This window comes from Neolamprologus multifasciatus, chromosome 12 (genome assembly GCF_963576455.1).
Source record: "Neolamprologus multifasciatus chromosome 12, fNeoMul1.2, whole genome shotgun sequence".
Lineage (NCBI taxonomy): Eukaryota > Metazoa > Chordata > Actinopteri > Cichliformes > Cichlidae > Neolamprologus > Neolamprologus multifasciatus.
In genome coordinates, this window is record NC_140450.1 from 12,289,588 (window position 1) to 12,304,921 (window position 15,334).

General features: G+C 40.7%; 2 protein-coding genes and 1 pseudogene across 3 annotated transcripts; all 3 read left to right on the plus strand.

The window, feature by feature from the left end:
• The first annotated feature begins 2,105 nt into the window (after window positions 1-2,105).
• On the plus strand, window positions 2,106-4,742 carry LOC146506559 (betaine--homocysteine S-methyltransferase 1-like; annotated as a pseudogene). Its single transcript, XR_014877200.1, has 8 exons — window positions 2,106-2,225; window positions 2,673-2,805; window positions 3,053-3,165; window positions 3,264-3,455; window positions 3,541-3,703; window positions 3,779-3,941; window positions 4,035-4,263; window positions 4,355-4,742. The product of XR_014877200.1 is annotated as a betaine--homocysteine S-methyltransferase 1-like (transcript).
• A 297-nt stretch (window positions 4,743-5,039) lies between these two features.
• Window positions 5,040-10,353, plus strand: LOC146506560 (betaine--homocysteine S-methyltransferase 1-like). Its single transcript, XM_085180216.1, has 8 exons — window positions 5,040-5,172; window positions 6,190-6,322; window positions 6,489-6,601; window positions 6,733-6,924; window positions 7,068-7,215; window positions 7,745-7,927; window positions 8,131-8,359; window positions 8,478-10,353. The coding sequence occupies exons 1-8, from the start codon at window positions 5,155-5,157 to the stop codon at window positions 8,653-8,655; spliced, it is 1,194 nt and encodes a 397-aa protein (XP_085036342.1). The 5' UTR covers window positions 5,040-5,154; the 3' UTR covers window positions 8,656-10,353.
• On the plus strand, window positions 10,339-15,304 carry kgd4 (alpha-ketoglutarate dehydrogenase subunit 4). Its single transcript, XM_085180219.1, has 5 exons — window positions 10,339-10,474; window positions 10,735-10,820; window positions 14,323-14,386; window positions 14,512-14,714; window positions 15,065-15,304. The coding sequence occupies exons 2-5, from the start codon at window positions 10,767-10,769 to the stop codon at window positions 15,080-15,082; spliced, it is 339 nt and encodes a 112-aa protein (XP_085036345.1). The 5' UTR covers window positions 10,339-10,474; window positions 10,735-10,766; the 3' UTR covers window positions 15,083-15,304.
• Window positions 15,305-15,334: the final 30 nt, after the last annotated feature.

Here is a 15,334-nt window from a genome sequence, read left to right on the forward strand (position 1 = left end):
TCTGTTACAGAAACTCCATGAATGGCCTCAGTTTCAGCCTCAGCCTGAAAGAACTAGTTGTGTTTACGAGAGGACAATGTTAGTCTGTTCACCTGCTGGTCAGTGTTCAATACTCGGACTGGGATAGCTGGAATAATTCAGAAGAAATTGGATATCATAGATATTCATTAGAAATTTAGATCACTAGTAAAGCTTGATGTAGCTGTTGTAACCCTTCTTGGATGGGATCAAAAATGAAGAGAGAGAGGAGAGCAGGAGCCCCTTAATTAATAAGGAGGAGGTGAAAAGAAAAATAAGATGTAAAAAATCAGGTGAATGCAAAACTTTTTGTAATTATTCCAAGCTTCATGTGTCCCTGAAATATTACGCTACATAGTCAGTGGGCACGGTAAGCCGCACTTTCTCTGGTGCACGTGTACCTAGAAATTTAAAGGTTTCAGCTGGGAGACCTGCTGCCTGAATCGGTATCTCAGCAGTGCACTGAAATTATTTTTGGCCTTAGACACAAATATACAAACACGTGAACTAAGGTTCAATAAAAGTGTACCTAAAGTCTTGTGTCTGAGAGAAGTAGTTCAGAGGGTTCATTTAGGTGTCGTCTTTGCAAGTCAAACTTCTACATCTTGTGGTAAGCTTTTTCTAAATATAGCCATTTTAAACCCCCAAAATAAGACGACTTAGAGAAGAAATGAGCTTCAGTCTGATGACTAACAGGGAGGTATGCATACATTTATTTGCAGCTCCTACCAAAATACGCCCACAGGTTCAATACAACTTTGTGCATCATTTAGTACACATTGCCCCCCAAATCCAGCAAAATGTATTATTTGGAAAAAAATTGTATTACCTCTAAAATCTTTCTGTAAATAAAAGGTTCAGCACGACGGCATTAAGTTGAAACCAACAAGGAAAAGGGGTTACTTTAAAATGCACAGCTGTTTCTCAAATGGCTGCTGGGATTCATTTTTTGCATAAAAAGCAGAGAAAATACAAGCTAATGAAATTCCATAAACTACAGATTTTGGAAGTGGTTCTCTGAACTTTGACTCTGTTGATAAACACTTTGGGAAGGCCTCACTGTAACGTTCCTGAAACTGGATAGACCCAGATCTAACAGCACGACACCACCACTCTGCTGAAGGTCAGTTTCTCCATATCCCTGTGTGTGTGTGTGTGCCTGTGCGTCTACACTTTTATGTGTCTGTGTGCAGCACACAGAAAAAATCAAGACGTGTGAAGAAAATGAGGTGTTAATGGTTAACCCAGATAAATGAAACGATCTACAAGTAGGAGCGGTTTTAAATCTGCACAAATATCAGCTTTTTTCCATTCCAGACAGCACGATCAAAGCAACCTAATCTATTATCATTCTAAATACAATTAATCTGTTATTTCCCTATTTATCTGCATGATCTAAAACAGAAAAAATAACTACATTATTATTGTTAAAGTGCCAGAAGTCATCGAATCTCTAGACAATGATTATCAAAATATTTCCCCACTCACTGTATGGAAATAAACTGTTTCATAAACTAGTTGTTCTATAGTAGTTCTATACATGAGCCTACATGAGCACTGCACTGGGGCTTGAGCTGCAAACATTTACAGTACTAAATGTTGTGAGTCTCTGCACTAACAAATGTTCAAATGTGTGAAGCTTCCAAAAACCAGGACAGACAAAATTTGTGACATCCCAAAGCTAGGTCTTTGAGGACACAAATGCATGCTGTTACAAACATGTGCACACTCACACAAATACATGAGGTTGCAAGCATGTACACGCTCAAGGTAAACCCTGAGAAAAATTATGTCAAAAGCAGAAGTATAGGCATATGCTCTCGCGCTTACGTGATCTGTAGTCTGCGGAAAATAAAAGCAAAAAAATAAAAACATGAACAAAAAAAAAAATGCTTGGGACAAACGGGAGTGAGTTAATGTGAATGTTTAGCCTGCTGCTATAATCATTACACAGGCAGATTTCCCTTTCATTCTCTTTCCCTGTTTTACTCAACCCAGCTAATTGTTGACTTTGTTATGCAATTTCCAAACAAACATGAGGCAATTTGGCATGAATTTGGTTCAAACTTAAAATCCTCATGGACCTGCAACAGTATAAAAAGAGCGACGCAGGGATCTCAGGCACTCTTCAGGCCTAAAGAGGGGTTCGCTGTTACAAAGTGCTTTGTGCTGCAGCTAGAACAGGGAACATGGCACCTGTGGAGAAGGTAAAATAAACCCTCTACACACTATGCTCCACTGTGTGTTGTTTTACACACCAAGCACAATATGCAGTGCTGGTTAGTGGACTGTGGTGCTGTAAAGGAAATGTTGCCAGTGCATGTTTCATGCATGTGTGAGCATATGGTCTGTGAAGTATCCAGACTGGAGCACTCAGTGCTGGAGAATCTCAAGCTAAAAATTGCTTTTTATCTTTACACCTTTGTACTTAAACAGTAATACTTACAGAATCATAAAATTGTCATTGCACACAGAGATAACTAATTTCTCAACCACAGTACATTATGTATGGAACCATATTTGTTTGTTCTTTGTCATTATTTTTAAAAATGTAGAATAAGCTACTCCACATCCATAAATGTACAAAAATCCATAGACAAAATGATCCACCTAGCACAGGTTAAGCGTGTCCATGGATCCCTCTGTTTCCACAGGGCATCCTTGAACGTCTCAATGCTGGTGAGGTGGTGATTGGTGATGGAGGATTTGTGTTTGCTCTGGAGAAGAGGGGGTACGTGAAGGCCGGACCATGGACCCCCGAAGCTACTTTACAGTACCCTCAGGCAGGTAAGAACATACTACTGTACCAAAACTGCAACTCTGTTGCATCTTAAAATGGGGCTTCCAATGGCCTTCATTGTACCCCCAAAGAAAAGGGGGTACGTGAAGGTTTGACCATTGACACCCGAGGCTAGTGTCACATACCCCGATGCCAGTAAGACAGCCAACACTCATACATGCTGAGTCTCCTATGCATCATCCACACCTAAACTCACTAAAGCTTTAACTTTAACGCGACAATATATGCTTTCAGTGCGACAGCTGCATAGGGAGTTCCTGAGAGCCGGGTCCAACGTTATGCAGACCTTTACATTCTACGCCAGTGATGACAAACTTGAGAACAGAGGCAACAACCTCAAATTGACTGTAAGTTCAAAAGGAACTAGCAACAAAACACAAATATTTTTTTAATGTGTATTTGATTGTTAGCATTTTTTCAACCATATTGTGGCTTTGTTTTACAGGGAGCTCAGATCAATGAGGCTGCCTGTGATTTAGCCCGTGAGGTTGCCAATGAGGGTGACGCTCTTGTTGCTGGTGGTGTGTCCCAAACTCCATCCTACCTGAGCTGCAAGAGTGAGACAGAAGTGAGGGCAATTTTCAAGAAACAGCTGGACGTGTTTGTGAGGAAGAATGTGGATTTCCTCATTGCTGAGGTGAGTCATGTCCGATTAAGTCTCATAAAATGGCAATTACTAGCAGCGCAAATAAAGCCTAACTCTTCTCTTGCTGTCGTTCCAGTACTTTGAGCATGTTGAGGAGGCAGAGTGGGCTGTGCAGGTGCTGAAGACTAGCGGAAAGCCTGTAGCTGCTTCTCTGTGCATTGGACCAAAGGGAGACATGCATGGTGTCTCACCTGGAGAGTGTGCAGTCAGGCTGGTGAAGGCTGGTACGCAAATTTATAGTCATATGTTTTCTTTTTCTTCCTTTTACTTAAAGGCAAAAATAATCAAATCCCCCTTGTTTTGCAGGTGCCCAGATTGTGGGAGTCAATGCCACTTTGACCCCATGACCTGTGTGGAGACCATGAAGCTGATGAAAGAGGGAGTGGAGAAGGCTGGTCTGAAGGCTCACTACATGGTTCAGCTGCACTCCTGACTGCAACCGTCAGGGATTCATTTATCTGCCAGAGTTCCCCTTCAGTAAAATATTTTTTGTGCATGTTTAAAAAAGTAAAAAGCAGGCTATCTTGCAGTGGCCATCATTTCACATCCTCTTATCCCCTCTCCTCTCAGCCCTGGAACCCAGAATCCTAACCCGCTGGGACATGCATAAGTATGCCAGGGAGGCATACAAGGCTGGCATCCGATTCATTGGTGGCTGCTGTGGTTTTGAGCCCTATCACATCAGGGCTTTGGCAGAGGAACTGGCCCCTGAAAGAGGCATAATACCCGCTGGATCAGAGAAACATGGAATGTGGGGTAGTGGTCTGGAGATGCACACCAAACCTTGGGTCAGAGCCAGGTGAAGGATTTTAAACGATTAGACAGATTCACACAATTGTAGCAATAAAATTCTTTACTGTCTGTCTCCTAACCTGCCCTTTTTTTTCTAGGTCCCGTCGTGAATACTGGGAGAAGATCTTGCCTGCATCCGGTCGCCCCAAATCCGCATCCATGTCCACACCAGAAGGCTGGGGTGTGACCAAGGGTGATGCTGAACTGCTTCAGCACAAAGAGGCCACCACCAGCCAATGAAGCATGTGCTGGAGGTGCAGAAGTCCAAGTCCACTGCATGAGGATGAGATCACAAAGAAAATCAATGCACCTTTCCCTCCAGTCGGTCAACAACAGAGAGAGAGGGGGGGGGGGGGGGGTATGAGTGAGGTCTTTCCCAGTTCAGTTAGACAATAAAAAGCACTTGTAACAGCAATGCTCCGACTGTATTAAAGTGTTAAACTGTAAAACACCCAAAACAATAAACCTGAGTTTTTTACTTCACTTTATGGCTTCGTGTTGTTTTTGTGAAGCATGTGCTTGGACTGCTGCAACAAACTACTCAAAAATGTCTGTTACAAATTTCACCCATGCAGACATATGTGAAGTGATCTAGTGTTTGACTGTTTTTTTGTTTTTCTTTTAATGCCTGCCTGCTATCAGGTTGAAAACAAAAGGCCAAAAACTGGGAGGGAATCCAACAACACCAAGAACCATCTAATCCGGACCAAACTAGTATCGCACATTCACAATACTCTCATTCAAAGAGTTGCATAACCTTTCCCTTGCCAATCAGAGCAGCTCTTACTTAGAACACTCCCCTTCTTCAGAGAGATTTAATCTGCCCCTCTGCCCCACTCTACTGTCACTTCAGCATCTCAAGGTCTGAGCAGTCAGGGGTCCACACAGCTGTGAGATTATGGCACCAGCAAAAAAGGTATGTGCAGACTTTTTTGTACAGAGGTGGGGTTATGCTGTGAGAAGTTAGTTTTGTGAAATTCTAATAGCAATCATAATGATCCACGGTGGGGTTCGTATTTCTGTCTGAGATTTCTGCTCCCATCTCACGCTGTAAGTTAAATGTGGGTGAAAGGTTGTGAGGCTGGGGTATCATACTGCATGTTTATGGTAGTCTTTTTGAGTGGTGTGTATTCTGTGTAGAACATCAGGTCATTTCTCAGACCACTGAACCTTCTTGATGTTATTAGGCATACAAAAAGACCAATAAAGCTAATTTTATTTATTCCATTCTTAATTTGTATAAGGATTAATGGTAGCTTTAAAAAAAAATCTTAGAGTGTCACACTGCAAGCATGTTTATATTTATATTATCCACTGGTTAGTTTTAATATTTTAGCCGATTTTGCTTCTATTGCTAGACTAAAGATGTGTGCAAAACACACAATTAGGTGTTTATTCAATCTGTAGCAGGGATTTATGCAAAGTAGCACATAATTAATGAGATAGTTTGGATTTTTTGCCATTTAAAAATAAGATTTCATAAAATGTGGATTATAAAAAACATTTTCTTCATTAAGCATTCATCTTATATTAGGAACACTTAATGTGTTTGCTCAGTTCACTTGCAGTCTCCTTTGATATTACCCTAGGTTTTGACTTTTTCCTGTAGATTAAAAATAACAAGACTTACTTCAAAACATTATTTGATTTTGATTTTTGCAACTCTTACAGGATTTTTTGAGCTTTTTAAAGGAACAAACCTTTAAAAACAAACTTCCAGCGTGGGAAGACAGATGTGGTACAGGATATAGGAATCTGCAATCCACAAGGCACAGACGATTGATTTAACTGTGTATGAGCTGATATCGATTACAAGTTTCTTTAAAATATACAGTTTGCAGTTTCTTTGGCTTTACTGGCTCCACAGTGATATTTGCAAAATGATCCACCTAGCACAGGTTAAGCTTGTCTATGGATCCCTCTGTTTCCACAGGGCATCCTTGAACGTCTCAATGCTGGTGAGGTGGTGATTGGTGATGGAGGATTTGTGTTTGCTCTGGAGAAGAGGGGGTACGTGAAGGCCGGACCATGGACCCCCGAAGCTGCTGTACAGTACCCTGATGCAGGTAAGAACATACTGCTGTACCAAAACTGCCACTCCATGACATCTTAAAATGGGATTTCCATTATCCATTGCTGGGTCTCCCTGTAAATATCTGGCAGTGTATGTTACATTTTAGATTGCTTTGGCACAGCGTTTGTCCTATGATGCAACCTCTTGATGATTTTCAGTGCGACAGCTGCACAGGGAGTTCCTGAGAGCCGGGTCCAACGTTATGCAGACCTTCACATTCTACGCCAGTGATGACAAACTTGAGAACAGAGGCAACAACCTCAAACTGACTGTAAGTTAAAAGGGAAATTACAGCAAGTTTAATTCTTTATCAAAACCTAATATTTTAAATGTGTATTTGAAGAGTCTCTTTGATTATTAGTTTTATTATTAGGTTTGTTTGTTTTTTGCTTCATTCTACAGGGAGCTCAGATCAATGAGGCTGCCTGTGATTTAGCCCGTGAGGTTGCCAATGAGGGTGATGCTCTTGTTGCAGGAGGAGTGTCCCAAACTCCATCTTACCTGAGCTGCAAGAGCAAGGCAGATGTGAAGGCCATCTTCAGAAAACAGTTGGATGTGTTCATCAAGAAAAATGTGGACTTCCTGATTGCTGAGGTAACTACACCGAATGCTTTGGCATTTTTTAAAAACTTTTTCTGGAGGATTCCAAAGGTGTAAAACTGCCATTGAACCAGTTTTGAGTGTTTCTTACTTGTTGAGAGAAGTTTTGTTTGAGCTTCAATGCTTTTGTCCTTTAGTACTTTGAGCATGTTGAAGAGGCCGTGTGGGCTGTGGAGGTGATGAAGGAGACAGGGAAGCCTGTGGCTGCTTCTCTGTGTATTGGACCAAAGGGGGACATGCACGGTGTCTCACCCGGAGAGTGTGCAGTCAGGCTGGTGAAGGCTGGTGAGTAAAGTTATCTTTGTCAATTTTTATGTTGTTTCAGCAGAAAAGAATTACAGACTGTCTCCCTGTGAGCCTTATCAGACACTAAAAAGTTCAAGACTTCTTATCAACTGAGGTTTATATAACTTTACATTCATGTCAGGTCATTTGGTGTATTTCTACGACAAGAGTGAGTGACTATTGGCCCGACAGTAATTTATTGGACAGTAAAAATGAACAAAACTTCAGCATCTGTGCCACCATAGTGTAACTAATTTATAAGGAATAAAAATGGCATATGATACCTGTACTTGGTTTTCTTCTGTTAAGATTTCCTTTTTTTTCTGGGATGAGCCTGTACAGGCCAAAACAGTGGCCGATAGTTATGCTATTCAGTAACATGCACAAAAATGTTCCCACTAAACACAAATACATTCAAAGACCTTATACCCACAACTGAAAACCACAGTTGATTAGGTGTCAGCCATGTATTTCCTTACACTCTCACACACAGTTCATGTTACTGCATGTGGTGTATTTTGTTCTACAGGTGCCCAGATTGTGGGAGTCAACTGTCACTTTGACCCCATGACCTGTGTGGAGACCGTGAAGCAGATGAAGGAGGGTGTGGTGAAGGCTGGTCTGAAGGCTCACTACATGGTTCAGCCGCTGGCATACCACACTCCTGACTGCAACTGCCAGGGATTTATCGACCTGCCAGAGTTCCCCTTCGGTAACAAGATAAAGTCTTGAATTATAAATCTGCCATTCCAACTGTTCTGGATACGCACTGTCCTTATATATGCCCTCTGCTGGTGAATATGCTACACTGCATTGCAGAAAGTTCAGCCAGCCAACACAGAACAGCAAGCTTTCACCACAAACTACAAAACTGTAATTTAAATGTGCATAAAAAAATTTTTTTTTCTCTTTCAGGTCTGGAGCCCAGGATTCTGACTCGCTGGGACATGCACAAGTATGCCAGAGAAGCTTACAATGCTGGCATTCGCTTCATTGGTGGTTGCTGTGGCTTTGAGGCTTATCACATTAGGGCTATAGCAGAGGAACTGGCACCTGAGAGAGGCTTCCTTCCAAGTGCATCAGAGAAACATGGCTCCTGGGGTGCTGGTCTGGAAATGCACACCAAGCCTTGGGTCAGAGCCAGGTCAGAACAGAAGCAACTATTAATTCTAATACTTAAAAGTACTTTGTGAAATATGACATATTCGCTGTTTACTACCAGTAATCACTCTTGTTTTTTTTTTATGTCTGTTGACTTTTAGAGCCCGACGGGATTACTGGGAGAACCTGAAGCCAGCCTCCGGTCGTCCCCAGTGTCCCTCCATGTCTGTCCCTGATTCTTGGGGTGTTACCAAGGGCCATGCTGATCTGATGCAGCAGAAAGAGGCAACCACTAAAGAAGAACTCAAACAGCTGTTCGACAAATCAAAAACCCACTGAGTCAGTGTGTTTTAGACTCAGCAGCCGACATAAACGGAACAGCTGCGTACAGAGCTACTGATGTGCAGCAGTCCATAGCATCTATATACAGTGCTTCATCTAACAAACATAGTGTCAGCTGTCGTGACATTAGCACTGTTATGTGTATCTTTAGACTGTAAAACTGGGGCCACAGCGTCTCAAAAGTGGGAGCTGACCCAGTAAACCCAGTAAAAGTGACCAGTTTGGTTTCTCCGACCCTGGACCACTTTGTTTAATATCTAATAAAAAAGATAAAATACAAATTGTTTGTTTCTTCTCAGTTTCTTTCTGATGATGGGCGGTGTACACATATATTCTGTGTCTACTACTACTACTGCATCCACAAATAATCTGCAAAGCAGAGTTAAAATTGTTATAATAGAGTCATTGTTCAATGCCATAAGACCTGTCATTAAATAATAAGGCTAAAATTAGTGAGATTGATGCTATCTATGGTTTATTCCTGCAATGAGAATAAACAGTGAACTCAGTTGAACTCTCTGATTAATTGTAGGGCTGTTATTCAAAGCATAGTTAATTTTACCAACATAACACCTGAGTATATGTCTACAGTAAGCACAAGATTACTTTAGAACATACCAGAAAGGATTGCAAACTTCCTAGTCTCACACACAGTTTCAAGAATTGGACATGGTTTTTATTACCCATCATTAAACTGTTCTCATCTTTCCCATTAATTAATTTGACAAAGCTTAATTGGAAAATAGGATCTGACAGTGTTATATTCTTTATATATATATATATATAAATATATATTTATATATAGACATGGAAAAAGGATGTTGAATATGGAGCTGCCAGGCAAGAGGAAAAGAGGCAGCCCATAGAGAAAGTTTCTGACTATAATGAAGGATGTTATGCAGAGGGTAAGCGCAACAGAGGAGAATGCTAGGGATAGGGTGATATGGAGTGAGATAATCTGCTGTTGTGACCCCTAAAGGTTGCAGTCAAAAGAAAAAGAAGAAACATATCAACAATCTACTGAGATTTAATCAACGTGAATTTGTCTATTTACCCCATTACAAGCTATTATTTATGTTTTCCCATCATCAGAAAGTCTGCATTCTAAACCAGATGCCTGTGGTTTTAACAGTATTTGCACATTGTTTTCCAGAAGGCCTATAATGAAATGTTAATACGTTTTACTAAGAGAACTGCTGAGACATATAAACTATTAGAAAAGAGAGAAAAAAAGTCAGATACCCAATATGTGCTGGGTTTTCCTCTCTTATGAGCCCCAACTATTAAGGAACAGCAATATTAATAACCTAATTGCTGTGTAATCTGGCTTTTATATAGATATTATACTACAAATACTACAGTATGTGCAACGCGGCACGAAGGAAAAAGCGATATTGCTCCTGGTGACATATTTTCACAAATAAAAGAGCTCTGTTCCTTATCTCGCTTGTGATTGAGCGAGCACAGCCCACGTGACGAAGTTATCCGTTTTCTTCAAGGGAGTGTGAAATTAAAGATAGATATTTTGCCGTTACCTAACAGGAGCCTTGTGTTGATATTTCCCTTGTCATACGACAATATTCAATCAATTTTGTCGCTTTGACAACAGTAATGGTGTTCTGGGCCTTATCAGAGATCGGATAATTTTACTTTAGAGCGGGCTGGAGGCTTTTAGTGATACAGTTTTTCATGTTTTTTTTTTACAGGAGACGGCTAACGAAGACTGTAACATGGCCTGACCTAACAGGACAGTCGCTGACAACACATCTACCGGCCACCTGCTATCATAGACAGAGGGTTAAAGACACGGCTAGAGGTAAGGTGTAGCATGATAACAGTGCATTTATCGCTAATGCACTTCAACCTTCCACTCAAAATGTATGTTAACGACCAAATCTTACCTAAAAATTAAACACTCTTCCCACAAACATGTATTGCTATTTGTCTACTATGACTTTCACATTACCTCCTGCACCGTTGTTATAATGTCATTTGCTGAACCCTTTCTGTCTTACGGGCTCGCCATCGATAGCGCCATCATGTGGTGTTTTTGCGTGTTTTTCTTTCTTTCTGCAGCTTCAAACCGGAAGTAAACCCGAGAGGTCGTCATGGGGAGTAAAGTCAGCTCCAAAATGGCAGCTCCCGTCGCTCGAGTTGTTCAGGTAACGTTAACTACTTAAATGTTAATTTCTCCGGGTTTGTTTCTGTTGCCTCCTGATTTAGAGCTTATAAAGTAAAACGCTGCTTTTCCCGCTGTTCCGAAGAGTAAACTACTTTATATCTTGCGGCCTCTTGAGGTGGCAAAGACCCGTCATACCCTTGTTAGTGTCCTTGTTCATGAACCGCACAGGACACATCAATATCGTTTAGTCACGTTGTGATAGCGGCCTTTTAATCAATTAATTAAAACTTAAGGTAGGTGTAATATTAGTTGTTTTAGTTGTCAGTCTTGCTGTGGCTGAGTATAGCATAAAACGGTGCACAGGGAGGCCTATATGTCGGTTAAAGACAGATCTTTGTACCACAGTAGCCCAGCAGAGTATTAAGGAACTGTACCAGCAGTGCTTATTTCCTACTAATAGACTAATTTTAATTGTTTTTCAATTACTGGAGGATATGAGCGGTCTGTGATGTCAGGAAAACAGAAATAGTCTTTACAAATATTTAATTTGCATTTAGCCACTAAATTTATGCTATTTGTACCGAATAAATGTTTGTAACAATACGTTTGTGATGACTGCTTGTCTGTTCTTTCATAACTAATGCGGATCAGAATTACTGAATTTTAGCTGCAGTTAGGCCGCTAAAATGCCTAACTCCTGATGTCAGGAAATATCTTTCACAGATTGGAGTTATAGTTATATAACATGTATAACAATCATAAGTAACTGCACAGTTTATTCAAAAGCTGTTTCTTGGACAAGTGTGGACTATACCTTTTTAATTTATTCATAAATTTAAAAAGTTCAGAGTTGATTTCATGTGTGAAACTTTAAAAGTTTCAAAGTTGTTGTTGTGAACCTGCAACTTGCTGTCAAAGGAGCTCTCAGTGCAAGGGAAGCAGGCCACCCTTACCAGCTGCAGAAACAAAACAAATCCAGACTAAGTCAATGATTCGGCACAATAAACTGTTAATTAGCAACATGAGTAAGGTCTTGACTTGTATGGAAGAGGTGGATGATTTGTTAACGGTGAGGAAAAACCTCTTCACAACATCCAACATCTAGAGCCTGTACAGAGGGTTCACTCCAAAGTCCAAATCATTTGGCACTGTGGAGAACAGAAAGGCCAGATAACACTAAAGAGAAGAGACACATGAAACACAGGTACTGAGACTCAGTGGCACTCAATCATGAAATCCAGTGCCATGAGGCAGAAAATCAGATTTATGCTGTTGTTGACTGGACAGCAGTTCACAGTACGAGTGCACAGATAACCAAACCATGTCGCAAAATAAACTGCTGTGGACAAGTCAGTCATTTGACCTCAACACAGTTTAGTTATATTTGACTTGCTGAAGACAAAACTATAGGCAGAATCCATTTATTGTTATTATTATTGGCATTGTTACTGTAATGCTAATTTGTCTGATTATAACAAACAACTGAGACTCTGTCACTATAGACTGTTTGTACCAAAAAGCACTTAAAAGATGGGTATACTGATACACTACACTACTTTAATGGGTTGATCTGTTAGATCAGAGGTTCCCAAAGTGTGGGGCCCGAGCCATTGCGGGGGGGGCGTGGTATGATATGAAAAAAGAACGCTTGGACACTGCTAGCATAATTGACAGGTTTTTGACTGGGCTCCCACACAAATGCAAAGCAGGAGATGAAGCATCACCAATATGTTTCCAAACCAACTTAATTCCAAGACAAAGACTAGGAAATATGGTGAAGCATGTCTTCCCTTTGTTTTCACCTGCACAAGTGCCGAGGTAGGTCTCTGCGACAGAATTAGTTTCCCTTGCGTTGGGAGCACGTGCTGGGCTCTTCAAATCACGGACAAACAGTATCCCACATTCTTCATTTTTAGTTCACAAACACTTCTTGGAATAAATAACTACTCCTGACATTTTGGAGATATTAGCTCTTTATACAGTAAAGTTAGAGCGATCCTGCCACGATTTGTTTATTTGTTTCCCTGGTTCAAATCACGGACTAACAGTATCCCAAAGTTGTTTATGTTTTTGAACCCATTTTGCACAGAGAGGAATTTTTTGAGAAATGTATTGATAGCAATGTTGAATATTATTTCACAGGAAAAAAACAACCACACGTAAAATAATCACACCATAGGCAGAGGCGGAGATTTTCGGTGATTCAAAACGCCGTTTACATGTGGACGAATAGGTCTAAACGCATAGGAACAGCTTCATTTTCAAAAAATACCAGTGTAGGTTAGAGCTGGGCGATATATCGAGTTTTTAAAAAATATCGATATATTTTTATACGAGATATAAGATGTGACAATATCCTTTATATCGATATAGTCTATGTTACGTTATAACTATACTTGTGGAGCCGCAAGTTTGCCTCTCTTTCATTCACTTTTGTCTTTACGCAACATTACTTGGCCTCGCCCCTCCTTCACTGAACACAACTCCCCCTCCTCCCCCATCGCTTCACCTGCAGGAAGCCACAAGATGGACACGGCAAATCTCCGTTAACGAGTTACTGCGCATCGCCCCGTGCGTGGGGCTGGACGCCGTCAACGTGTTAGCTAGCTAACCACGCTAACCACGCTAACGCCATGCAGCCCAGAGGCGCTGCACAGCCTAAAATCCTTTCATTTTCTCAAAAGTTGACAGCGCGCCTTATGTATGAATTCTGGTTGTGCTTGATGGCCGCGAACCGATTTTATGGGGTACACAGCGCTCAGCAATCTGTCAAAAAAATGTTTTAGTACGACTTTGGTAAGCTACGGTGCTGCACCGCTTGATGGATTGTCGGAGCATTACGGCTACCGAGGAGCCTCGCGGAGTGATACGTACTGTGCTTCAACGTAATATTACCCTACTGTGTATAAGGACCATAAATGGCACCTGTTAAGAGACGCGGTTATGAAGAGGATTTCAAACTCAATGCTGTCAGTCACGCAGTAGAAGTTGGGAACAGAGCAGCTGTGAAATCTGTCTTTGTTACTATGCTCTGCGTCTTTTAGTTTACATTTTGACTGCCCAATTGTGAGCTTTTTGTTATGCACAAAAACAACATTGTTTTCTTTTATTTATGGAGCATTATTATTTAATAAATGCTCATAATTTATTTTTGAGTAAATTTTATGTACATCTATGCTCTATGTTAATAAAAGTGCCTGTGTGACATCTGGGACACAGCTTTGACTAAGAACTCTTTTTTTGTTCTTACTTTATGGCTTTAAAATAAAATAAAAAAATCGAGATATATATCTTATATCGCAGTCCAGGTAAAAAATATCGAGATATGAATTTTGGGTCATATCGCCCAGCCCTAGTGTAGGTGTGGACGTAGAAATTCACCCTAGTGGTGTTCATCATATTTTTCTAGCAGCTGTGATTGTTTTAAAACTTATTCACTCTGTTTTAGCACGTGTGGGAGACAAAAAAACTACTGTCCATTTGTTGTCATGTCAGGATGCCTACCCTTTAACTGACTGCTGTTTGATTTTGTGTTTTCTCAGGCAATACGGCCTCATACTCCCCTGATCAAATTCCCCAACAGACAAGGCCTGCCCAGACCTAATGGTGAGCCTTTTCCCAGCTGAATGAATGTGTTCTTTTAGGTTCACATTTATCACAAATGTAATCGTTAACAATGCCTTCCCTGGTGATTATTTCATTATGTTACTCTTTTTCTTTTCATCCTCCAGCCCAGGAGGCATTGAAAACATTAGCACTAAACCTTCCTCAACATAATGCTCCCACTTCAGCTGCAGCATCGCCTCAGTTATCAAGACCGCATGCACCTTTAAAACCAATCCCAGGCACGCCAGATACACTGGCCTCTATTCAGCTACTTCCTGCAAGGTACCGCAGGAGACCGTTAACAGCAGATGAGATGGATTACATCCAGGTGAGGCTATCTTAACTGTACCCAGAGGTTTTACACAGAACTACTTGGTTCTTTAAAATTGAGCAGAGTGGAATAACAAAAGAGACGGAAAAATGTCAAATGTCAAGCAAAGTTGGCAACAGTATATGACCCACCTTTGACTGATCATAAACTCGTAGCAGTAGGATTCAAAAGTACAAAGGTTAAGTGTATGGACTGATTGAGAACTTAGGAAAACTTACTGTAACTTGTTGCTGGTGCATAACTAGCTATAGAAACTGAAAGTAGAATCTAAAAGTTTTGAGTATTTAAGTATATATTTTGGCTGGTATTTGTGTTTATTTGTATTCTATATCATTTCTTTGCCACAGCGCGGTGGACCAGAGTGACATGAAGTGACGCCATCACTGCAGCCCAAGTCCTTATATGTTGAAGATCAGTATGTCCTTAATCCTGTTCCTCAGCACAAGAGAACCCGATGCCACATGTAGAATAAAGTATTACATGGATCCTGTTAAAATGTATATATGTTGATTGTTAGTTGTTTAAGTGTATATGAACTCCATACAAACAGAGATGTTCACTGTAAAACACGCTGCAAAGGCACACTAGCTCCTTGGTTTGTCTTTATTCACCTGGCA

Coding starts and splice junctions, on each gene's coding strand:
- LOC146506560 (XM_085180216.1), top strand. Junction 6,602..6,732: donor GCAACAACCTCAAACTGACT/GTAAGTTAAAAG, acceptor TTCATTCTACAG/GGAGCTCAGATCAATGAGGC. Junction 6,925..7,067: donor TGGACTTCCTGATTGCTGAG/GTAACTACACCG, acceptor TTTGTCCTTTAG/TACTTTGAGCATGTTGAAGA.
- kgd4 (XM_085180219.1), top strand. CDS start 10,767: ATGGGGAGTAAAGTCAGCTCCAAAATGGCAGCTCCCGTCGCTCGAGTT. Junction 10,821..14,322: donor CCGTCGCTCGAGTTGTTCAG/GTAACGTTAACT, acceptor GTGTTTTCTCAG/GCAATACGGCCTCATACTCC. Junction 14,387..14,511: donor AGGCCTGCCCAGACCTAATG/GTGAGCCTTTTC, acceptor TTCATCCTCCAG/CCCAGGAGGCATTGAAAACA.